The sequence below is a fragment of the Molothrus ater genome, unplaced genomic scaffold, assembly GCF_012460135.2.
Source record: "Molothrus ater isolate BHLD 08-10-18 breed brown headed cowbird unplaced genomic scaffold, BPBGC_Mater_1.1 matUn_MA505, whole genome shotgun sequence".
Lineage (NCBI taxonomy): Eukaryota > Metazoa > Chordata > Aves > Passeriformes > Icteridae > Molothrus > Molothrus ater.
The window spans coordinates 77,311-101,737 of NW_023416570.1; the positions used below are offsets into that span (position 1 = coordinate 77,311).

The 24,427-nt window shown below is 47.8% G+C and overlaps 1 protein-coding gene and 1 long non-coding RNA gene across 4 annotated transcripts; both read right to left on the bottom strand.

Moving 5' to 3' along the window:
• Nucleotides 1-407: 407 nt before the first annotated feature.
• On the bottom strand, nucleotides 408-10,459 carry LOC129047104 (GTPase-activating Rap/Ran-GAP domain-like protein 3). 3 transcript variants are annotated; one of them, XR_008509066.1, is made up of 6 exons: nucleotides 4,225-4,427; nucleotides 3,542-3,605; nucleotides 3,182-3,250; nucleotides 2,791-2,866; nucleotides 1,904-2,025; nucleotides 408-1,480 (listed from the first exon to the last, which is right to left on the bottom strand). XR_008509066.1 is itself a non-coding variant. In XM_054518256.1 (6 exons), exons 1-5 carry the CDS (start codon nucleotides 9,975-9,977, stop codon nucleotides 1,958-1,960), a joined length of 294 nt encoding a protein of 97 aa, XP_054374231.1. In that variant the 5' UTR covers nucleotides 9,978-10,459; the 3' UTR covers nucleotides 408-1,480; nucleotides 1,904-1,957. The 3 variants fall into 3 exon arrangements, 1 of the variants encoding a protein (XP_054374231.1); XM_054518256.1 differs by lacking the exon at nucleotides 4,225-4,427 and adding an exon at nucleotides 9,919-10,459 and having other exon boundaries at nucleotides 3,224-3,250; XR_008509065.1 differs by having other exon boundaries at nucleotides 2,791-3,250; nucleotides 4,225-4,442.
• A 9,192-nt stretch (nucleotides 10,460-19,651) lies between these two features.
• LOC129047106 (uncharacterized) lies at nucleotides 19,652-21,860 on the bottom strand. Its single transcript, XR_008509069.1, has 3 exons — nucleotides 21,721-21,860; nucleotides 20,829-20,950; nucleotides 19,652-20,405 (listed from the first exon to the last, which is right to left on the bottom strand). It is a non-coding gene; the product is annotated as an uncharacterized LOC129047106 (long non-coding RNA).
• Nucleotides 21,861-24,427: the final 2,567 nt, after the last annotated feature.

A 24,427-nucleotide genomic window follows, 5' to 3' on the forward strand; every position in this document is an offset into this window, starting at 1 on the left:
CCCGGCGCCTCGCCCTGCCCGGGATGCTGCGCTCGGCGGAGCTCGGCTCGCTCCGGAGACGCTCGGCTCGAGTCGGCTCTTGTCGCCTCAACTCGGCTCTTGGCGCCTGCATTCGCCTCTTCGGCAGAGCTCGCCTCGCTTCGGCCCAACTCGCAGCCGCTCTGTGCCTTCGGCGCGCCTCGGCTCCGCTCGCCCCGGTTCGCTCGAGGCCGTCAGGGTCGGCCGCTCTCGCCTTGCTTCGGCCGAGCTCGTGCGATTCCCCCGAAGGCGGCGTCGTTCGGTTGTGTTTTTAGAAATATCTTTCTCTATCGATTGTATCTTTCTATAGTTAGATTTATATTTCTAGAATACTTCTATTAATCCAAATAAAAACCCCATCTCTAACCAAAAAAATACACGAAAACACCTTCTTTTAAACGGTATCGAAATATTTTTATACTTTGTATAGTTATACTCACATTTATATATATGGTTTCTTTTGATGCAATCTATTAATAATTATCTATAATAGCTATAAAATTCTAGACATGTATTTAAAGTATTATTTATATTATGTATCGTATCTACTGCTGCAACTGATTTTTTCTTCTAGTTTTAAACTTTATCTGTACGTATTTATGATATATTTCTAGACTTAGATTTCTACCTTCATATTCTTTGTATTTATCATTTTTATCATCAAAACCCTGCCTACTGACAAGTAAAAAAAACCGCTTTCTTTAACGATTTAAAAAATATTTTTATATTTATAATTTTCCTATTTCTATTTATCATTTGCTCTCTAGTACGTGATAACATACCTGCTCCTGCACCGCAGTGGGGCTCCCTCTCCTGGGCACCTCGGGGTGCCCCCAACGGCATCAGAGCCCCGAGTCTTCACCCCCCCTTTTCCTCTAGTTAGAAACTACACTGGAACTTTTTTCTGGAAACAAAGACACGACCTAAATCCTCTCCCCATGTCCTAGACAGATAGATGTTCAGTTCTTAGTTGACTGGGCAGCAGTTTCTTCAATAGAACGAGAAACAATATGGAAACGTTTTAGCTACAAGCAAATAGGCAAATCTGAACAAGGTCCTGGTGGCCAGCCGCTGCAGTTATTTTGAAGCCATTTTTTAAACAATCAAGTACTGATCCCACAAAAAATAAAGCAAAAAGCTGACTACTGGCTAAGAAAGAAGGAAAAATTAACTTTTGACGACAACAACAACATTCCAAGGACACAGGCTTTTTTCCAATCTCATACCTTATTACTACCTCTCTTGGGAATTCTCATCGTGGATCCCAAAAGGAATAAATCCCTCAGAGTGTCCTAAAGCACCAAGGAGCTACCTACAAGTGAAGGTGGCTACTTTCAGTGCAGACACAGCTGATGACACAGCAGTAGCGCAGTTCTATGCTGCCCAGGGATAATACTGTCTCCTCTTCTCCAGCAGCTGACTCTCTCCTGCCATGGTTTCTGTAAATGCATCAGAGCACGACCTTAAACACAAACAGGCAAGAAAACACCATCAGAAGTCTTTCATTAAGCACTACAAGAAGGGTTCCAAGCAGAGACCAACAGAATTTCAAGGAAGCAGTATGCAATTAAACCACCTCAGACTCGTTCAAGTATCCGGCAGGTAGATGGAACCAAAATGGAACCATTCAGAAACGACAAAGAAAACCTCCCCAAGTATTTATACAGGAGTCCTTAACGTCAGAAATGGGATGACAGGTTATGTTCAGATAAGATGAATGTTTATTTGGATGTAGAAATAAACTTCTCTCATGGTCCTTTGCCAAAAAATAGAACCTACAAGTGAACACCTACACCTGCCTAAAAAGACCTAACGAGCCCCTGGCAGCCACCGGCATCAAAGCACAGGGGATGTTTCTAATCCAGGCTAAGGAGAACAATATCACCTTTTGTTCTCTCCAGTTTGTTTCCTCTGCAGTCCTATTTGCTTCTTATGATTTTTACACTCTCTGTATCTTCTCGGGCAGCGCTGAGTCTGACGACCGGGATACGAGAGTCCTTCCCTGCCCTACGGAGAGAACCAGGAAAAAAAGTTAAAAAAAGAACAGGGCAGTTTGAAGTTAATACTTCCGACGAGAAGCAGCACCTGACAAACAGAGTGAACAAAGCGTGACACCTCCCTGGGGACAGAAGACTTACAAACTCTCTGGGATTTACAATCCTAGTAACCAAGCCCTTCAGCACAGCAGCCAAGTGTCCCATTAGGTGGTGCTGCACCAAAGAATGATCCGAGAGGTTCCAAAGAGTGAAACGCACGTTATTTTCCAAAGACGTAAAATCGTGCAAAATAACAAAACTACAATAGATCTAAACTACAGGGCAAGAGTACAAGTGTTAACTTGAGGAGCTGGAACCATCCAGGTGAGCAACTGCTAACTGGATCCTCAACAGAGTTTGAGGAACCCTCCAGGATACAGAAGGGTTTTCCCCAGCAATGTCACAGGCCGAGTTTTGATAGAAGTACACTTGCCAGATGCTCAGAAACGTCACCCATCCTCCTCCGGGTGTCCTGAGAGAGCTGCGAATGGCTCTCACGTGGTTTGAGCTGGTTCTGTAAGGGCTCAGGGTGAATTTCACCAGATGCAACCAAACTGGGCAACACCCAGTGGGACAGAAGGAACCCAAAGCTTGTTTTACCCAAAGCTTGGGTAAGCAGAGCTCCAGCAAATACTGAGGAAACGGACAGAACAGGGTAACAAATAATAAACATACCTTTTTTTTTTTTTTTTTTTTCAGATGAGCAAAACAATTAAGGAGAAGGTGGAAAACTCACCATGACTGAACATTTCATCACCTGTAAGCTGACCATCCTTAGCATAGAGGATTCCAAATTTAAAATTCACCGATCCCTGGAAAATAAAACCAAATATTATTTGGTAAACAGTCAAACAGAAGACATAACAATTTGGGTCCTCTAATCTTTGCATACATCCTACACATCAGAACATACATTTTATACTATCTCCTACTACACGATAATTTACCTTTAAACTTTGATAGTATAGCATAAAACCATTAACTTAGATGGGTGATCAATTATTATTAAGTTGGTGCTTCAAGTTATTTTTGCTGTCAGGTTCAAAAAAACATTACTTCTTTTTACTGTAACGAGCAATTGATTTAGAAGTCATCAAAAGCCCATCAAAATACAAAGCTGTACTCACCGGACGGGTCTGTGAGCAAGAAGTAGTTAGGCTTGTACTCACCTCTTGCCCTTCAACAACCAATAAATCCTGTCAACAAAAACAGCATCTTTAGCCCCCTCCTATTAAAGATTCTACAAGGATGATGGTTTTATTTGTGTTTAGAAGTTTGGATTTGAAATGGCCAGTTCAATGGATAAAGAGACAGTTTAAGTAGTATTCGATTATTATTATTATTATTATTATTATTATTATTATTATTATTATTATTATTATTATTAGCTACTGGAAGAAACAAACCAGTAGTATCTATACTTAATTACTTCTATTTCCAGGAAATCATAAAGAAGAAGAACCAAACAAAAAAAAGTCACTTCCTACCTTTTGTATCTCAGGATGAAAAATGTCTCTTGGGCTCTTCTCCAGTTTCTCAAGACTCCTGGCACTGAAATGCAAATGAACGAGTGCTTTAGAGGAGGGCAAGTGCACATTCCAACCCCAAACCACCAACCGATTGCAGTTACAGCGCTTACAAAATGAATCGTTCCCAGAGCCTCTGGGAAATGGAACGGTTGGTGCAACTGCCATTTCTTCCCCAAAATACTAACTTCCAACACTTCCTAAACTTAGTTTGCATTTTAAAAACAGAAATTAGGGAGACTCAGGGTGGAGATCAGGTTGAAATTGATTTCCTTCTAAAGCACAGGGCTCTGTTCCATCACCCTTCACTTTGGCTCCACACAGAATCACGGGGAGCATTTTAGGAGGGCCCAAGAACCAATTCTATTTCTCTCTTTTTTCTAGTTCTCTCTCTTCCTAAATCATTCAAGGCAAGTCAAATGAAAAAGGACAAGTTCAGCATCAAATTCACACTTTTTCCCTTTGTCTGCTCAAGAACAGGCTTTTAAACCACTTCTTGCTGCCTTCAACGATTAAGACTTGCAAAACAGTTTCGCAAGTTTGATAGGTTTATCATAAAAACCACAGAACGCAAGCTCTGAATTACAGGAAAAGGTACACAGGCAAATATCTCAGCTGATGGTGGCTTATTTGTAAACACATACCTTAACGGAGATTGCACTGAGAATGTTTCAGTGGGACTCTAAGGGAAAAGTATTTTCTGAGTACCCTGTAAACAAGAAAAGCTAGGATATATTACAGGACATACCCACTTGTTCTGCATATTCAAATAGGATTATCAATAAAAACATTTAAGAAGGAAGAAAACCAAGGTAATTTTACTCAGCTATATTTGCTGCCGATTTAGAGAAAAAAAAAAAAAAAAAGTCACGGGTGCTGCAAAGAAAAAAAAAAAGTGAACCAGAAACGCCTACAGTAGAACTTTAAAACAATTGCTTGGATAAAAGCAGCTCATGGAACATGAAGTAGAAAAAAAGCGAAACCAGTATCTGTTGTAGTGCGTTTTTATATTTTGTAATATTTTGAAGTAGTTTTGTTTTGTATTCCTATATTTTTCCCAAATGGTTTATCCCAGACTGTACTCCCCTCCCTTTATCTGTGTTATCCCTCTCCCAGGATGAGATCATCCCTAAACCCCCACCCTGGCTCTCTGTCAATCACTCAGCATCCCATCCCCCCCATCCAGAAGTTTCGGTCCAAGTTGTCGAGTGATTTGCCAGAGGCCAGGGGTCAGCCCCCCAGGCCTAGTCCCATACGCTGCCCTATATGTCTATCCCCCAGTTCCCATCCCTCAGAGATACCTATTGGTTGGTAAAATGTTATCTACTTTTAGTTTCCTCCTCCCTTGAAATGTGACCTTCGGGGATCTCCCGGGGCTCTCGGCAGGAGGCCCCCTGGGGTGCAGGAGCTCCTTTGGGATCTGAATAAAACCATGGACTAACCCCTGCTAAGAGTCAGCCCTTTCTCTTCTACCGATGTCTCTGGTGTCTCTTGTGCTGCAAAGGCGCCCAGCCCAGGTGCCCTCAGTACCCTCGGGGCACAGACAGTGTCTCCCCGCTGTCGGCCGTGTCGGGGCTGCCCTCCCTGGTGTCTGCCGACTCGAGACTGGCCCAGGGTTCCTGAGAGGCTCGCAGAGAGACCGAGACATTTTGGCGACCAACGTCGGGCTCTGAGACCATCCCCGGACCTCACAGACGGGGCTCGGACGTTCTTTCAGACTGTTCGCAAAGCCTTTGGCCGGCAAGCTACCTCAGAAGAACACACTCCGTTTTAATGAATTGCTCCTCTGTGCAAGAAACTCTTCCCTCAAGAGTCAGTTTCAGGTAGAAGTCACCATCCCAGGACCTCCTGTTTTCCTGTCCCACAGCTGGATTGGTAAGTTTACCTTCTTCCCGTTTCTCCCCTCTTCGGGAGGGGGGGTGTTTCCCTGCCTTTGTTTTCAGGCTCGCTGCAGAGAGCCGAAGTTTTTTTTCTCTATTTTTGGCAGGCTGCCAGCTGCAGGCCTTTTTTTCCTCCCCCCCCCCCCCCCCGGGTTGGTGAAATTTGAGATACAAAATTTAAAATCACAGCTACAATGGGTGCAAAGCTTTCTGTATCTCACAAAGGTGTCTACTATCATCTTTTGAATTTTCTTAAGAGTGAAAAAATCCGATTTTCAAAAACAGATGTTAAACAATTTGTTAGATGGCTGTTCCTTCATTTTCCCGATGTATCAACTGAAAATATTAGTGATTTGGCTTTTTGGGACAAAATGGGTAATGAGTTATTGAGAGCAGGGATGTCAGGTGACAAATCTTTGTCAAAATTTGCTTTTTTAGCCCTGCAGATAAGAAATGTTGTAAAATCTAATTTAAAGATGCAAGAACAGCCATCCGGGAACAGTTTCAACACCTCTGTTTCCCAGAAACCCGATCTACCCCCCTCCAAGTTATGTTCTCCCTCTCCTAACCCTCTTTCCTCACCCTCAGCCCCGGCACAGGGCATTCTGAAGAAAGTTACACTCCCTAGCTTCCCTCAGAAGCTCCCTGTCTCCAACCCGGACAGTTCTAGTCAAATTCCCCGGGACCCTACCCTTTTCCCTGCTTCCCCAAGCTGTGATACCCTGTCCCGGAATTCTAGTGCCCGCCTTTGTACCCCCGATCCGCTTCAAGTAACTTCCCCAGACCATGATGGTAGATACCACATGGCCATGCCTGCTCCTTCTTCTTTCCACAATCCTTTACGCTCTCCCAACAGCCCATTCTGGTCGGAAAACCGCGCCCCTGAAACCCTCCCTCCCAGCACCCTCCCGCCGCCCCCCTCCGCCCCCTCAGGGCTTTGCCCACCAGCCGCGGCCTCCCGCAGCCCGCCCGCCAGCTCCCAGGTCAGAGAAACCGGAGGTGCTGAGTTCGGCAGCCAGAAGCCGGAAACATCACTGGTTCTTTCTGCAGCCCCTGTGTCATATATTTCAGATTTAAACGGGGGGATTCAGCCACATTATAGCCCCCTTTCTGTTGATTCTGTCAAAGAACTTGCCAAAGCCCAAAAAGACTTTGGTAGATCAAGTGAATATTTTAGAGGACTCCTTAAAGCTACACTTTCTGCTAATACCTTAACACCCGCTGATATCAAACACCTTTTTACCTGCCTGTTATCCTCGTCTGAATATCTCTTGTGGGATGCAGCATGGAAAAAAGGATTGAGAGAAATTTTACCAGCTGTGTGGGCTGATGAAGCTACTGCCCATGATGTTTATGGTAAATTGATATCTCTCGACCATCTCTGTGGACAGGGGGAATGGGAGGATGGAGCAAGTCAGGCAGACGGCATTCCCAGAAAGGTTTTCAAAGAATGTGCTAGAGCAGCTGAGAAAGCTTTCTTCGGGCTCCGTCCTGGTGTTCCACTTGAAAATTATTTGAAAATAACACAATCTTCATCTGAGTCCTTTTTGAGTTTTGTGGAAAGGTTGAGAAAAGCTGTCGAATTTCAAGTTCAGAACGAAAGAGCCAGGATGGAAATCCTCACCGAGATTGCTAAAGAAAATGCCAATGAGAAGTGTAAAGCTGCCATCCTGAGCCTGCCTCTCGATCCAGCACCAACACTACAGTCAATGCTAGAAGTGTGTGAGAGGAAAGTTACCATCACTCTTGCTGACCAGGACGAGAGACCAAAACCACAGAGATGGATTGCAGCGGTGGAAGCTCCTGATCCACCATTCACCAGCCAGCTTCAGCACGTCACGATGCCACAAGAGAGAATCTCCAACTCTAATCGACCTTGCCATCTTTGTGGGAAGTTAGGGCATTGGATGCCTGACTGCCCTCTGAAAAAGCAGTTTTTAGATTTTAAATACAATAACCTTGAAGATCAGAATTCCCCAAAAGACAACCTTTCAAAAAACTGAATAAAGAGCGCTCCTTTTCCCAGCGCTATGACAAAAATAGGGTGTGTTCAATTCCAGCACAGGACAGGGCTGAGCCTGAGCACAGCCATCAGCACCAGGAGCGGAATGCATTTCATACAGCAGCGCACCAGCAACACCAACACAAACCCACTGGCAAAGGTAAAAAAGTCCTTGCCATGAACATTTTGGGGACAGTAAAATGGTTCAATGTAAAAAACAAATACGGTTTCATAACCCGGAATGATAACAAAGAAGATGTGTTTGTTCATCAGACTGCTATAAAAAAGAATAACCCCAGGAAATATCTCCCCAGTTTAGGAGATGGAGAAATTGTGGAATTTAATATAGTACAAGGAAGAAAAGGCCCCCAAGCAGCCGATGTGACAGGACCTGGTGGAATTCCAGTACAAGGCAGTAAACACGCTCCAGACTACAAACCTGTAAAATATTATCTGCATCATAGAAGTCCTCCACATGTCTACCAAGGAAATAGAACCCAAAACCAACAACCATCAAGCCCCAGCAACAGCCTAAAAGCAAGAAGAGCACAGAACACGGGCAAGCTGCCCTGCATTCAAAAGCCCATGTCAATAATAAAAGAACCTTTCAGTCCGATAAGTCCCACTTCTAATACCCTTCCCCAATTCCTGTGGCCTTCCTACCCCTCTCCCACTTTCCCCTTTTCCCTTCCATTGTGTTATTACCCCTTTTTTATGTTCCCACAAATTCCTACCACCCTCTCCCCTCTCCCATGGTCTCCCTCCACTAATCCCTATCCCCAGAGTTCCTTTAGAATACCAGAGGGAGCATGAAGTTTCCCTAAAGTAACCATCCTTTTCTTAAACTAATGATTTTTATTTGGAGTTTCCAACAGGCACACCACCACCTACACTGCCTTGTGCAGAGTCTATCACAGCCAACCACTTTACCACAGGAGACAAAGAAACAGCCCCTGCTGAAAAAACCTTTTCCTGACTCAGTTTCCTGAAAAACCGTGTCTTTTTAGTGTTTCCCCTTAATCTGAACTCAGCCCCTCTACCATCAGAATGAGCCCCATCCTTCTGCTGCTCATGTTGACAGCCATCCATCCAAGTCAGATGTGGAAGTGTTTGAAGGTCTCTGTTGCCTGAATCTTTGCCTGAATCTGTCATCCAAAGCTGAGGATGTCCACAAAATCATCAGAAAGGTGCAACAAATGGTCCAAGACATCAAGCAAGAAACAGCAGACTGGATGGACGGACTTTCCCAAAAATGGGGACTCTCGGGCTGGGTCAGATCCATATTGAAATCTGTATTTTTAGTTTTGTTTGTTTTTCTTGTTATTTTGATCAGTTTTGGGATCATCAAGAGCATTGTGACCAAACTGATATCGAAAGCTATTTCCCCTTTAGAGATCAATCAGGTGACTGTTCCTACCTCTTCTGAGGAAGAGACAGAAACCTCTGCAGAATTTATAAAACAGCCTTGGTTTGCTGATGCTTGATATCACTCCGAGCTGAAATTTAATGTCTAGGTGCCTCTCCTTTTTTATTTAAACGAAAAGAGGGAGATGTTGTAGTGCGTTTTTATATTTTGTAATATTTTGAAGTAGTTTTGTTTTGTATTCCTATATTTTTCCCAAATGGTTTATCCCAGACTGTACTCCCCTCCCTTTATCTGTGTTATCCCTCTCCCAGGATGAGATCATCCCTAAACCCCCACCCTGGCTCTCTGTCAATCACTCAGCATCCCATCCCCCCCATCCAGAAGTTTCGGTCCAAGTTGTCGAGTGATTTGCCAGAGGCCAGGGGTCAGCCCCCCAGGCCTAGTCCCATACGCTGCCCTATATGTCTATCCCCCAGTTCCCATCCCTCAGAGATACCTATTGGTTGGTAAAATGTTATCTACTTTTAGTTTCCTCCTCCCTTGAAATGTGACCTTCGGGGATCTCCCGGGGCTCTCGGCAGGAGGCCCCCTGGGGTGCAGGAGCTCCTTTGGGATCTGAATAAAACCATGGACTAACCCCTGCTAAGAGTCAGCCCTTTCTCTTCTACCGATGTCTCTGGTGTCTCTTGTGCTGCAAAGGCGCCCAGCCCAGGTGCCCTCAGTACCCTCGGGGCACAGACAGTGTCTCCCCGCTGTCGGCCGTGTCGGGGCTGCCCTCCCTGGTGTCTGCCGACTCGAGACTGGCCCAGGGTTCCTGAGAGGCTCGCAGAGAGACCGAGACAGTATCAGACCTGCCTATTTTCTTACCATTGCACAAGAAAAATCCGACAAGCGGTATAAAGTCACTGCCTAAAACCGATCCTAGGATGTAACCAAGAACAATTGAGGCATTTGCTAATCTAAACGGAAACCTTTTCCGGACCCTAGTGTCAAATCACACGTTTTGTCTTGCAGCAGCTCGAGGCTGGAGAGCATTTCCCCTGGGGGTCGGGAGGGTAGGGGCACAAGGGACTGAGTTTGCGGATCGCACCTGTGCCAGCAGAAGGATCCAGCCCGCGCGCTCCTTGCGCTCGCCATTCTCCGGGCCATCGCTGTGTTTTACTGCTCAGCGATGCCGCTCAATCTGTTTGCGTGGAAGAAAGAGCCACGAGCACTGAGGCACTCAGCAGCCGTGTCATTCCAGCCGCTCGTCCGCCCCCGCCCGCAGCAGCGGCAGCAGCCCGAGGGACACGGCTGCAGCTCGGCGGCTCCCGCGCCTCCGCCAGCCGCCGCACAGTGACCGCGGCAGCGCCCGGCGCCGCTCGCCCGGGGCGGCTCCTGCAGCTCCCGGCCCGCGGCAGCAAAGCACCGCCTGGCGCTCCGCCATCGGCGGGCGGCAGCGCGCCCCGCCCGAGCTGAGCCCCCGCCACCGGGACCGCTGAGCGAGGCCGAGGCACCGGGCGGACGCCCCTTCCGCGCCGCTCGGCTCCGTGCGGGCGGCCGGCCGGAGGCTTCGCCCCTCCAGCGTCGCTGCCGCGGCTCCGTCCCGCGCGGGAGAGGCGCCGGGAGCTCCCCGCGCCCGGCGCGCGGCCGCCTCGGCCCGCCAGCCATTCATATGGCGCGTCGGCCGTTGCGTCAGACGCCGCGCTTTACGGCCGCAGGGCCTGCCGGGAGTTGTAGTCTCGGACTGACAGCCACCGCTCCGTTTGCCGCCACCGGGAGCTGCGGTCCCGCCGGGGGATCAAACGGCTCCTTCGCTCCTGGGCGCGGAAGCACCTTAGGCAGCACCGCCCCTCCCGAATGTCCTTTCTTTTCCACTCCAACTCTTTTTTCTTTTTTTCACTCTGTTTTTCACCCCCTTTTCCACTTTCGCTCTTTCTTTTTCACTCTCACCTTTTTCCTTTTTCATTTTTTTTTCTTCCTTTCTCTTCCTTCTTTTTTTTTTTTTCTTCCTTTCCTTTTTCCTTTTCTTTCTTTCTGTCTGTCTTTCTCTCTCTCGTTCTTTCTTTCTCTGGCTCTCTTCCTGTCTCTTTCTTTCTTTCTTTCTTTCTTTCTGTCTGTCTGTCTTTTTCTATTTCGTTCTCTCTCTCTTTCTTTCTTTCTCTGGCTCTCTTCCTGTCTCTCTCTTTCTCTCATTCTGTCTTTCTGTCTCTCCTTCTTTCTCCCTTTCTCTCATTCTGTCTTTCTGTCTCTCCTTCTTTCTCCCTTTCTCTCATTCTGTCTTTCTGTCTCTCCTTCTTTCTCTCTTTCTCTCATTCTGTCTTTCTGTCTCTCCTTCTTTCTCCCTTTCTCTCATTCTGTCTTTCTGTCTCTCCTTCTTTCTCCCTTTCTCTCATTCTGTCTTTCTGTCTCTCCTTCTTTCTCCCTTTCTCTCATTCTGTCTTTCTGTCTCTCCTTCTTTCTCCCTTTCTCTCATTCTGTCTTTCTGTCTCTCCTTCTTTCTCTCTTTCTCTCATTCTGTCTTTCTGTCTCTCCTTCTTTCTCTCTTTCTCTCATTCTGTCTGTCTTTGTCTTTCTCTCTGTCTCTCCTTCTTTCTCTCTTTCTCTCATTCTGTCTGTCTTTGTCTTTCTCTCTGTCTCTCCTTCTTTCTCTCTTTCTCTCATTCTGTCTGTCTTTCTGTCTTTCTCTCTGTCTCTCCTTCTTTCTCTCTTTCTCTCATTCTGTCTGTCTTTCTGTCTTTCTCTCTGTCTCTCCTTCTTTCTCTCTTTCTCTCATTCTGTCTGTCTTTCTGTCTTTCTCTCTGTCTCTCCTTCTTTCTCTCTTTCTCTCATTCTGTCTGTCTTTCTGTCTTTCTGTCTCTCTTTCCTTCTCTCTTTCTCTCATTCTGTCTCTCTTTCTTTCTCTCTGTCTTTCTGTCTCTCTTTCTTTCTCTCTTTCTCTCATTCTGTCTCTCTTTCTTTCTCTCTTTCTCTCATTCTGTCTCTCTTTCTTTCTCTCTTTCTCTCATTCTGTCTCTCTTTCTTTCTCTCTTTCTTTCTCTCTTTCTCTCATTCTGTCTCTCTTTCTTTCTTTCTCTCATTCTGTCTCTCTTTCTTTCTCTCTTTCTCTCATTCTGTCTCTCTTTCTTTCTCTCTTTCTCTCTTTCTCTCATTCTGTCTCTCTTTCTTTCTCTCTTTCTCTCATTCTGTCTCTCTTTCTTTCTCTCTTTCTCTCATTCTGTCTCTCTTTCTTTCTCTCTTTCTCTCTCACTCTTTCTTTCTTTCTCTCTTTTTCTCTCTCTATTTCTAATCTTGGCTTTCCATTCTAGCTTTAGAATAAAAAAGCAGCAGTAGAAACATTCAGGCTACCGGGGAGTGCAAAAAACCCCAAAACGGTAATGATTTTAGGAAAACTATTTCCTCCATGGGAGCCTGAAATTTTCTACAGCTGCAGGTGACATAGAGCTTTTATTTCTTCTTCTAGATAGTTGATACTTAATACTCTATTTATACAGCGCCCCCTGCCGTCTGCATGGGTGCACTGCAGGCACAGCGCCCCCTACCGCCTGCTTTGGCGCACTGCATGCACAGCGCCCCCTGCCGTCTGCATGGGCGCACTGCAGGCAGAGTGTCGCCTAATGACGTCACCTCGTCAACACGGCGCCCCGCCCCGGCCACGCCCCCAGCGCCCCTTGGAAAGACCCCAAGGCGTAGGCGTTTTGCCAGCTGCCTGATCAAAATGCCGACACCCACCTCGAGCCCTAGAAACGATTTCCCGCGACGCCGAACCCTGCAGGCGAACCGGAATGCCATCATCGCAATCGAAACGCCACAGAAAATCTCGTCGGGGCCGCGGCGGCGTCGGTGTTCTGTGCAGGCAGTCCGGATAGACACACCGGGGTCCTCCGGTTTCCCGCCCTTCTGGCCGCCATTTTGAGAAGGTCAAACAAACTTCCGCGACATTGGTGACGCGCCACTCCCAACATGGCGGCCGTGGGAGGACCCCCTCGGCCGAGAGAGGCGGTTACTCAGATGCCGGTCAGAAAACCGCCGAAATACGCCCGCCCGCGGCGCCGCTGACCGCACAGCCCGACTCGAGTACACCTAAAACGCCACAAAAATTCCGCCGGCGCCGCGGCGGCGTCGGTGCTCCGTGCAGGCAGTCCGGATAGACACACCGGGGTCCTCCGGTTTCCCGCCCTTTTGGCCGCCATTTTGAGAAGGTCAAACAAACTCCCGCGACATTGGTGACGCGCCACTCCCAACATGGCGGCCGTGGGAGGACCCCCTCGGCCGAGAGAGGCGGTTACTCAGATGCCGGTCAGAAAACCGCCGAAATACGCCCGCCCGCGGCGCCGCTGACCGCACAGCCCGTCTCGGGTACACCTAAAACGCCACAAAAATTCCGCCGGCGCCGCGGCGGCGTCGGTGCTCCGTGCAGGCAGTCCGGATAGACACACCGGGGTCCTCCGGTTTCCTGCCCTTTGGGCCGCCATTTTTAGAAGGTCAAACAAACTCCGCCACGCGCCACGCCCAAGAGGGCTGCCTGGCGGCGGCGGGCTGCAGTACCGCGCTCTGCCCACAAGGCGGCAGCACTGCCGCCCACCCCAGCCGGAGGCGCCGCGCGCCTTGGGGCTGCGGGCAGCCATGGCGGCAAAAAAGAACAGGGGCGATTCCCCCCCGCAAAAAACTCCTCTAAAAATAAATGCCAAAAACCTGCCTCTCACCAAACAAGAACCAAATAAGCCCCCTTTCTTTCAAGCCTTCTTGAAATAAATTTTATAGTTCTAGTTTTCCTAGTTCTATTCACACGCATATTTATACCGGACATTGATGTGTTACGTCGTTTATACAATCTATTATGCCGATTCCTATTATCTGTATTTATTCATATTTTGTGGTTTTATCAATATCATTATATATTGATTGCATATTTCTATACTTTGATTTAGATTTCTATCATACTTTTATTATTCCAAAAAAAATCCCATCTCTAACCAAACAAATACCAAAAAACCCTTCTTTTAAACTATATTGAAATCGTTTTATATTTATAGCTTGCATAATTATACTCACTTTTATAGTCACAGTTTATACTGATGCATTCTCTTCATAATTACATATCACATATATATTATTCACATCATATAGATAAATTATTATTTTTATTATGTACCAAATCTACTGCTACAACTTCTTTTTTCTAATATTTTCAATTTTTATATCCATCTTGATGTAGTCATGAGATATTTTTACAAGTAGATTTCTACCTTTCTATCATTTGTATTTGTAGTTTTTATCATAAAACCCCTGCTTTTGCCAAGTAAAAAACAAAACCTTCCTTTCTTTTAAACTACTTTTAATAATATTGTTGTATTTACATTTACCATATCTATAATGTTTTAGATATTATATCATAGTGATGTACTAGATTTATGGCTATTTCCTATAATAGATCATAATAAGATATATACAGTATCACTTGTATTACGTGTTGTATGGATTTATGTCACTTTAGATTTACAATCCTTTAATAATTTTATATATATATATCTGCATAGATTCGCAACACATTTCTATATTTAAAATTTCCTTTGAGCTGTGTTTATATTTATCATCTCTATTGATATATCTATAAACATACACAACGCTCTATTAAAAAATACAATATCTTATTGGAATATATCATGACTTATGTTACCTGTTAAATTTTAAATATAGATCGAATAGATCAAAATAAAAGTTTATTCCCATTTCTGCACAGCTACTTGTTTTGTTTAAAGATAGCTATCCTTAGAATTTTACATTTAAAATCCAATTCCTAAATACAAGGACAAAACAAACAGCATCGAATTCCCACCAATGTCTTCCAAAACCATCAAGATACCTCCACCAGCCAAACAACTGCCAGCGAAAAAAACACACAACACTCTTTTCACTGACAGTTCTCATCACATCAGAAAAATGGAACCAAACGAAAAGAAAACCCTGGAGAAACACACGCAGCAAATCACAAAAGCCTCTAAAAAAACCCAAACCAACTCGCTCAACTCCAATCAGTGCCACTGACCCTGAACGTCATTTTAAAAACTAACCAAAATTCTACATCTACACTAACTCAAAGAATAAGCAATACTCTGTCAAAAGAACTTTAGAAAGCGAACTAATGAACGAAATAGAAAAAAAAAAACCAAAAAATCTCAACCACTAAAAAATAAGAAAATAACTACCCAAATTAAAAAAAAACCAAAACAAAACAACAAAAACAAACAACTACTTAAAAAGACCCACCATATAAATACCCACGTTCCCAAAAATAAAACTGATCAACAACCACCAAATACGTCGAAGGACAACAAAAAACGAAAAGAAAAAAAAAAAAAAAAGAAAGGAAAAAACCAAAAGAAAATACATTTGTAAAACAAAAGTCCCCCAAACCAAATCAACTTTAATTTACAACAAAAAAATTATTCCCAGCTGAAGAATAAACGCATAGAGCCTCATTCGATCAAAATAAAAATACCACCCAGAAATAAACACAAAGCCTAAAGAGAAACGTAACCATTAACAATATCTCCCAAATGATCCCGTAACAATACAACATACACTACAATCAAACAAACCAAATCAATAAAAGCCCTGGAAGACGATAAACACGAACGCAATTAGAGAGATTTTAAAAACCCCGCTGCTATTAACGACACGACGCCACCTCGAACCCACCGAAACAAACGCTACACGCCCACGCTAATAAAAGCCACCGCGACAGAATTAAAATCCGAGCCGCTGCTTCGCGCAACGACCCGTAGAAACCATTGCACGCCTTTAAAAACAGAATAGCCCGGCAAAAAAAATATCCGACTACAGAACTCGATTCAAACCAAACCTTTATCGTCACCACCTGAACCGAGAACCGTACCGGTCAGGAAGAACGCCAGAGCCCTTAGCGCACACCCACTGCGACCCACACAAAACCGTGCGATCGATCCCTACAGAGCACCTCCGAACCACGACACCCAAGAACTTGCGGCAGCCGAACCCCGCGCTGCCGGCCCCGGACGGAGCGCGGCTCCCGGCGGCAAAGCGGCTCCTCCGGCGCGCAGGGGCGGCGCCGCCCCGGAGACCCCCCCGCCCCCGCCCGCTCCCCCTGCCCGGGGGACCCCGGCGGCGCCCAAGCCCCGCGCCCGGAGCGGACAGAGCGGCGGGCACCGGCCGGGCCGGCGCAGCAGCGCCCGCGCCGCCTCTGCCGCCCTCGGCCGGCCCGGCGCCAGCCGCCCTCGGCCCCGCACGGCGGCTCGCACCGGCAGAGCGGCTCGGCCGCTGCCGCGCCAAATTCCCCGTGCGCCTCGGCAACCGCCCGGCCCGGGCCGGCAGCGCTCCCGAGCGGCAACGCTCCGGCCCGGGCCGCGGCCACAAGAAGCGCCCTCAAATGCAGCGGCACAGCCCCGACTGCAGCCCTGCAAACGCTGCCAGAGCTGCGGCTTCCCGCAACTGAACCCCGAAACTGACGCCGCGGGCGGCGCTCACCTCGCTTCAACAAGGGCAAAGAAATGGGTTCTCCCCTTCAAGTTCATCCCCTGGGAGAGCAGAAAAGAAGGGGCTTTCCTCCAATGAAATCCTTCAAGCCGTGTGGAAAGGGGGATTTGGACCTCAATTCAAACCCTTGCAAAGGAGGGACACCAGCGCTGTCCCCTCCATTTAAACCTTAGGATGATGAAAATGGGCTGGCTGCCTTCAAATCAAACCCCTCAGATGACAACAATACTTTGCCCATTCCCGTTCAAATGGAACGCAGGGATTCCCTGTCACCCCTGGGATACCCCTAACAGCCGGGAAAAGGCAGGTTTTCCTTCCATCAACACCCTTCGAACCGCAGGTGAAGGCGGATCCCTCCCAGTTCGAACACAGACAATATCAGGAGAGTAGCTGCTTGCCTCTCCTTCTTTTGTCTTCACAAGCTCCGTTTTTGGTCCTGGGGAACCGGGGAGGGGGGACTGCCAAGATCAAATCGAAAAGGGAAAGGACCAAAGTCCCCGCTCCAAATCCACACGCGCTCACCCGTTCGGCTGCTGCTTCCCGGCACAAAGATTCGTCCCTCGGCACCTCCTTGAAGCGATGCTCCGCGTCTCCAAGCGCGCATCCAGGTGTTCGCCCAGACGCTGCGAGAAGCTCTCGCAGTCCTTCCATGAGACAGCCCCGGGAGCCCCCCATGAACCCCTCTTCTCAGCAGCTCCATGCAAAAGGGAGCTGAGGCGAAGCCTCCCCCTAAAATTGCCTCCCCCCGCCCCCCGGCAGGAGCCGGCCCCTCATCATCCTCACAGCTCACACCTGGGGCTGCTCCGAGCCCCCCATCATCCTCACAGCTCACACCTGGCGCTGATGCCACTCTCCAACAGCGCCTCTCCCCGTCCAGCACGCAGCCCGCTTCTCACAGACACAGAGCCAACAGAAATCTGCTCCGGGTGCTGGCTGTTCTTAGTCCGTCTGCTTCCACAATTCAGACACGGACGTGCGCTGATGGCACTGAGGGGAAAGCTTTCCAGTGCACAAAACTGTCATTCTGGTAGCACGCTTTGAGACGCCTTCAGAAAAAGCAGAATCAGCGCCACCTCCTAAGAGCCCTGCTGAGGAACCCCGCCCTCCTTGGGACACCCAATGCAGCAGAGCTCGAAAAACGAGGGCAAAAGTCTAGCTTGGAGTGGAAAAAGACAATAGAAATACAGCAGCCTTTCAAGAAAGCCTTCACACAGTAATAGTGGGACCCGGTCACATTTCTTCTTTCCTTGCTCTCTGGAATGACATCGATACGAAGTACAAAACCCACACGAAACCCAAGGCAGAGCTGGGATTTTACACGTCTTCCTTTTGGCTCTCGGGATGACAAGCGCCTCTTCCAGGACTGCGACACGATTTGGGCACTGGCAGAGAACGGAGGCAAAAGGTGCCAGAGAGCCCCTTCTATCGCCTTCAGCCCCTGCAGCTGTTCTGAGGGTTCCAGGGCACAGCTCGGTCCGTTCCTAGATCAAAACCTCACGGCAATATCTTCAGAACTACTACCCATCTCCAGTCGGAAACTTCTACATTCCTGGAAACAAATGAGTGCGTAGAGAGGGTTTCTCCCCAGCTGAGTTTAGAGACCAATTCCTATTCTTTAGCAATACCTAGAAAACCGAACGCCTTGCCAGGTTTTAGCATCCTACACCCACTCACCCCTCCCTCCCTGTGCATTTGGTGGCAGCTTTGGGTCCCTCTGGGGGACGGCACCCAGCGTGACCCCCGCCCCTCGCCCGCCCCCCACCTGCTCCTGCACCGCAGTGGGGCTCCCTCTCCTGGGCACCTTGGGGTGCCCCCAACGGCATCAGAGCCCCGAGTCTTCACCCCCCCCCCCCCCCTTTTCCTGACCCCCAAAGAAGGCTCAGAACGAATCCGACTGCCCTGGACAGCAGCGCAGCGCTTCCCCCAAGCCCTTCCCACACGTGCATGGCCCCAGCAAGGGATTCTGCTGCAACAAGAAAGCGGGGGCAGCCCCCAGAAGGCTTGAGGTTCCTGCCCAGCCTCGCTGTCACGGGCCGGGGGCAGCGAGAGAGGGAGCGGCACAGACGGCGGGGACGGCCCGGCACAGGGCGGGGGCCGCTCTCAGCGCGATGCCGGCAAAGCCGCAGCTCCGGCGCTGTCGGCCGGGCTGCTTGAGCGGCACGGGGGGATCCGCCGAGAGCCTCCAGCCCCGCGCGGGGACTCCTGCAAGGGCCCAGGGCCGCCGGGCTCCGGCCCTCGGGGCTTTATTCTCCGGCAGCCCGAGCCCCGCGGCTGCGGGGCAAAGAAGGAAAGGGGGCACGGGAAGAGAGGAGCGAGAGCAGGGCATGAGAAAGGGCGGCGAGGGAGCTCGGGCTGCGCAGGAAAGCGGGACGGGAAGGGAAAGCCCGGGACGAGGGTACAGGGAGGCTGGGCAGAGGAAGGAGAGAGGGGGAACAGAAGGGAGTAGCGGGCTAGGGACAGGACAGGAAGGAGCCGGGTTTGTGGGGGGAGAGGGAATGGGGGAAAGGGAGCGAGAGAAGGCGAATACGGGGAGAAGGAAGGAGGGCTAGAGAGAGGGACAGGCGGGGAAGCCCCCCAGAGCCCCGGCTGCACCCCGAGCCCGGCCCGGCGCCTCGCCCTGCCCGGGATGCTGCGCTCGGCGGAGCTCGGCTCGCTCCGGAGACGCTCGGCTCGAGTCGGCTCTTGTCGCCTCAACTCGGCTCTTGGCGCCTGCATTCGCCTCTTCGGCAGAGCTCGCCTCGCTTCGGCCCAACTCCCAGCCGCTCGGTGCCTTGGGCGCGCCTCGGCTCCGCTCGCCCCGGTTCGCTCGAGGCCGTCAGGGTCGGCCGCTCTCGCCTTGCTTCGGCCGAGCTCGTGCGATTCCCCCGAAGGCGGCGTCGTTCGGTTGTGTTTTTAGAAATATCTTTCTCTATCGATTGTATCTTTCTATAGTTAGATTTATATTTCTAGAATACTTCTATTAATCCAAATAAAAACCCCATCTCTAACCAAAAAAATACACGAAAACACCTTCTTTTAAACGGTATCGAAATATTTTTATACTTTGTATAGTTATACTCACATTTATATATATGGTTTCTTTTGATGCAATCTATTAATAATTATCTATAATAGCTATAAAATTCTAGACATGTATTTAAATTATTATTTATATTATGTATCGTATCTACTGCTGCAACTGATTTTTTCTTCTAGTTTTAAACTTTATCTGTACGTATTTATGATATATTTCTAGACTTAGATTTCTACCTTCATATTCTTTGTATTTATCATTTTTATCATCAAAACCCTGCCTACTGACAAGTAAAAAAAACCGCTTTCTTTAACGATTTAAAAAATATTTTTATATTTATAATTTTCCTCTTTCTATTTATCATTTGCTCTCTAGTACGTGATAACATACCTGCTCCTGCACCGCAGTGGGGCTCCCTCTCCTGGGCACCTCGGGGTGCCCCCAACGGCATCAGAGCCCCGAGTCTTCACCCCCCCTTTTCCTCTAGTTAGAAACTACACTGGAACTTTTTTCTGGAAACAAAGACACGACCTAAATCCTCTCCCCATGTCCTAGACAGATAGATGTTCAGTTCTTAGTTGACTGGGCAGCAGTTTCTTCAATAGAACGAGAAACAATATGGAAACGTTTTAGCTACAAGCAAATAGGCAAATCTGAACAAGGTCCTGGTGGCCAGCCGCTGCAGTTATTTTGAAGCCATTTTTTAAACAATCAAGTACTGATCCCACAAAAAATAAAGCAAAAAGCTGACTACTGGCTAAGAAAGAAGGAAAAATTAACTTTTGACGACAACAACAACATTCCAAGGACACAGGCTTTTTTCCAATCTCATACCTTATTACTACCTCTCTTGGGAATTCTCATCGTGGATCCCAAAAGGAATAAATCCCTCAGCGTGTCCTAAAGCACCAAGGAGCTACCTACAAGTGAAGGTGGCTACTTTCAGTGCAGACACAGCTGATGACACAGCAGTAGCGCAGTTCTATGCTGCCCAGGGATAATACTGTCTCCTCTTCTCCAGCAGCTGACTCTCTCCTGCCATGGTTTCTGTAAATGCATCAGAGCACGACCTTAAACACAAACAGGCAAGAAAACACCATCAGAAGTCTTTCATTGAGCACTACAAGAAGGGTTCCAAGCAGAGACCAACAGAATTTCAAGGAAGCAGTATGCAATTAAACCACCTCAGACTCGTTCAAGTATCCGGCAGGTAGATGGAACCAAAATGGAACCATTCAGAAACGACAAAGAAAACCTCCCCAAGTATTTATACAGGAGTCCTTAACGTCAGAAATGGGATGACAGGTTATGTTCAGATAAGATGAATGTTTATTTGGATGTAGAAATAAACTTCTCTCATGGTCCTTTGCCAAAAAATAGAACCTACAAGTGAACACCTACACCTGCCTAAAAAGACCTAACGAGCCCCTGGCAGCCACCGGCATCAAAGCACAGGGGATGTTTCTAATCCAGGCTAAGGAGAACAATATCACCTTTTGTTCTCTCCAGTTTGTTTCCTCTGCAGTCCTATTTGCTTCTTATGATTTTTACACTCTCTGTATCTTCTCGGGCAGCGCTGAGTCTGACGACCGGGATACGAGAGTCCTTCCCTGCCCTACGGAGAGAACCAGGAAAAAAAGTTAAAAAAAGAACAGGGCAGTTTGAAGTTAATACTTCCGACGAGAAGCAGCACCTGACAAACAGAGTGAACAAAGCGTGATACCTCCCTGGGGACAGAAGACTTACAAACTCTCCGGGATTTACAATCCTAGTAACCAAGCCCTTCAGCACAGCAGCCAAGTGTCCCATTAGGTGGTGCTGCACCAAAGAATGATCCGAGAGGTTCCAAAGAGTGAAACGCACGTTATTTTCCAAAGACGTAAAATCGTGCAAAATAACAAAACTACAATAGATCTAAACTACAGGGCAAGAGTACAAGTGTTAACTTGAGGAGCTGGAACCATCCAGGTGAGCAACTGCTAACTGGATCCTCAACAGAGTTTGAGGAACCCTCCAGGATACAGAAGGGTTTTCCCCAGCAATGTCACAGGCCGAGTTTTGATAGAAGTACACTTGCCAGATGGTCAGAAACCTCACCCATCCTCCTCCGGGTGTCCTGAGAGAGCTGCGAATGGCTCTCACGTGGTTTGAGCTGGTTCTGTAAGGGCTCAGGGTGAATTTCACCAGATGCAACCAAACTGGGCAACACCCAGTGGGACAGAAGGAACCCAAAGCTTGTTTTAACCCAAAGCTTGGGTAAGCAGAGCTCCAGCAAATACTGAGGAAACGGACAGAACAGGGTAACAAATAATAAACATACCTTTTTTTTTTTTTTTTTTTTTTTTCAGATGAGCAAAACAATTAAGGAGAAGGTGGAAAACTCACCATGACTGAACATTTCATCACCTGTAAGCTGACCATCCTTAGCATAGAGGATTCCAAATTTAAAATTCACCGATCCCTGGAAAATAAAACCAAATATTATTTGGTAAACAGTCAAACAGAAGACATAACAATTTGGGTCCTCTAATGTCGGGTTCGGCTGTCTGTCTCTGCCCCGACACGGGTAGTGTGGTTCTTGGGTGGCACGCGTTTTAAAGGACGAGTCTGGACTCTTCAGCTTTTTCGGTCTTCAGGTTGTTTATTATTTCTTATCTACAAAATTTTCTGTCTGCTCAACAGAGGTCTGATCTGCAAGCAGTCACAGGCACTCTCTGACCACCCACGGGGCGGTCATGTCTTTTTATACTAATATCTACGTACACAATATTTACCTTTATTTCCCAATGCTGTTCACCCATGTTGGCAAGTGCACCTTCACCATAAACCAATCCCCAAATGCCAACATCACCACAGGAGATGGAGGACAAGAAGAAGGAAGAAGAAGGACAAGACACGCCCTGATCCCTCCATCTTGTCTCCATAACCCCCCTGTACCTAAAAAACTTTAAAATCTATATTTCACTTTCTAAACGTGTCTATTTTACACCTTTTATTCTAAAGTGATTCTCTTGTCCTCAAACTCTTGTTATTTCTGTGGATGGATCAAAATCAAGCCACCAGACACTCTTGGCAACATTCCAGGATTTTCGAGACCCCCAAGGGTTCTCCTGGCATCTCTGAACATCAGGAATGATGTGCTGAGATCCCACATCTCCCCCTTCTGTTTGCACCAAGACGACTTCTTTGGCAACTTGACTCATGACACGTCTCACACACAAAAAGATGCATGGGACGATGAGCATGAGGACTAAGAGAATTATTAAAATATAAAATCCCATTTTTAAAAACCCTCTCCATAAGGGAGAAAGATCAAAAAATCCCGCCAAATCATCAATCCATGATCCAGTGACTTCGCCTAGTTTCTTTATACTGTCTTTTATGTTTTGAATACTTTCATGAATTGATCTTGAATGATCTGAGAGATTCATGCAGCACATTCCTTCAAACTCTTCACATCCATGTCCATGAGCGAGCAATAGATAATCGATTGCTGCCCTATTTTGCAGAGTTGCCTCTCTCACACTGCTTACGTCTTTTAACATATCACTCAAAGCGAGAGAGACTGATTGAGCATGCTTGCTCAACCAACAACCCATGTGGTCCAGTTGAGTCAAGGCCACCCCCGACGCTGTCTGAGGTGAGAAAATTGCTGCTGCAATTCTCCTTGCCTTGTCCCAAGCGTACACTTCATCATCACAGTTTGCACTGTAATGTTGCAAGGACCTTTTTTCTTTGTGTTTTTGCTCTCTTAATACTTTCAAATCTGGTGACAACATTGAAATTCTCCCAATGCTGCATGGACCTCCCTTGGCATTTGCAGGAATGCCGTGCCAAATTCTGTCCCCACAAATTAAAAACAACCCACGTGGCAATTGCACTGGAACCTGGATTGATCCTTTGGCTGTCGTCACTGTGTGATTGCACCAGGCTGATGCGTTTCTATAATATTCGTGATTTGGTGTGACATCAACACTTTTGTTTGCCCTTGACACATTCGAAATTTCGAATTTCATGCATAGCTCCATTGTTGTGGACCCAAAAATTTCCAGTTCCTGCGGTTCGGTAGAAGCCACAGGTAAAAGATGTGTCCAAGCACACCATTCCTTCACAGGATCTTTGATGACCTGCGAAATCTCCATTGGAGAATGTCCTGGAATTGGCCATTCGCCCACTGGCAACCCAACCATGCATGCTGTGAATGGTTTCCCTGGTTTCGAATGTGTCAGGCAGATACTTTCTAAATTTGCTGCCTGGGCTAACGCTTCCCAAACATTTTGTTTTGGCTGACTGACAGGTAGATTTGCTCTATTGCTTAAAGCAACAGATGAAAGCATGAGCATCATGAAGCTCATGACTTCACCCTTATAAAATTTCATTGTCATGCTCCCACTCAAAGCCACAAAGGAAAAAACCCCCCAAAGTTTTTATTCTTTTCGTTTTTCTTCCGAGTCGCTGTTCACAACTTGAGTTTCCTCCTCCGTCTGCGTACTCGTTTCTCTGCCTCTGGGATCTGTGCTCTCCTGCTCTCTTCTGACGCTGTATCCACACCCCCCACCGAAGCGCGCAGCCCCCCCCCCGCGGGTGCCCCCTTTCTCGCTGCGATTCGTGCCGATCTCCGGGTCCAGATTTCCGGGTCTGACGTCACTACCGCGCGTCTCCTGCGTCCCTCCGTGGCAACTCGCTGGAGCTCTGCAGCTGCTCCGCCCTTGCTGCCCGTGTCTGACGCCGCCGCGCTGGTTTGAGAGCTCTCCCCGGCTGTTCCTTGAGCCTTGCTCGACCCGCGCGCTTTTTGACACCGCGCTAAATGGGGCCGCCGCTGCTTTCGGCGTTGTGCTCGCAAAAGCCGCACCAGAACCCGTGTCTCCCATCGCCTCCACGCCCCCCCCGCCGGCCGCCGCCGCTTCCGCGTCGCCGCGCATGCCGCGAGAGAGCGCATCCCCCCTCCCCGCTTGTTCCCTTTGAACCCCCCTCCCCGACTCCGCCACTTTTTCCACCTCCTCTCCCTCTGATTCCTCGATATCGCTAGGAGAAAACTTTATTTCATCAGGGAGTGGAATGGCATCATCTGTGTCTGAGTCAGAGGGTGAAG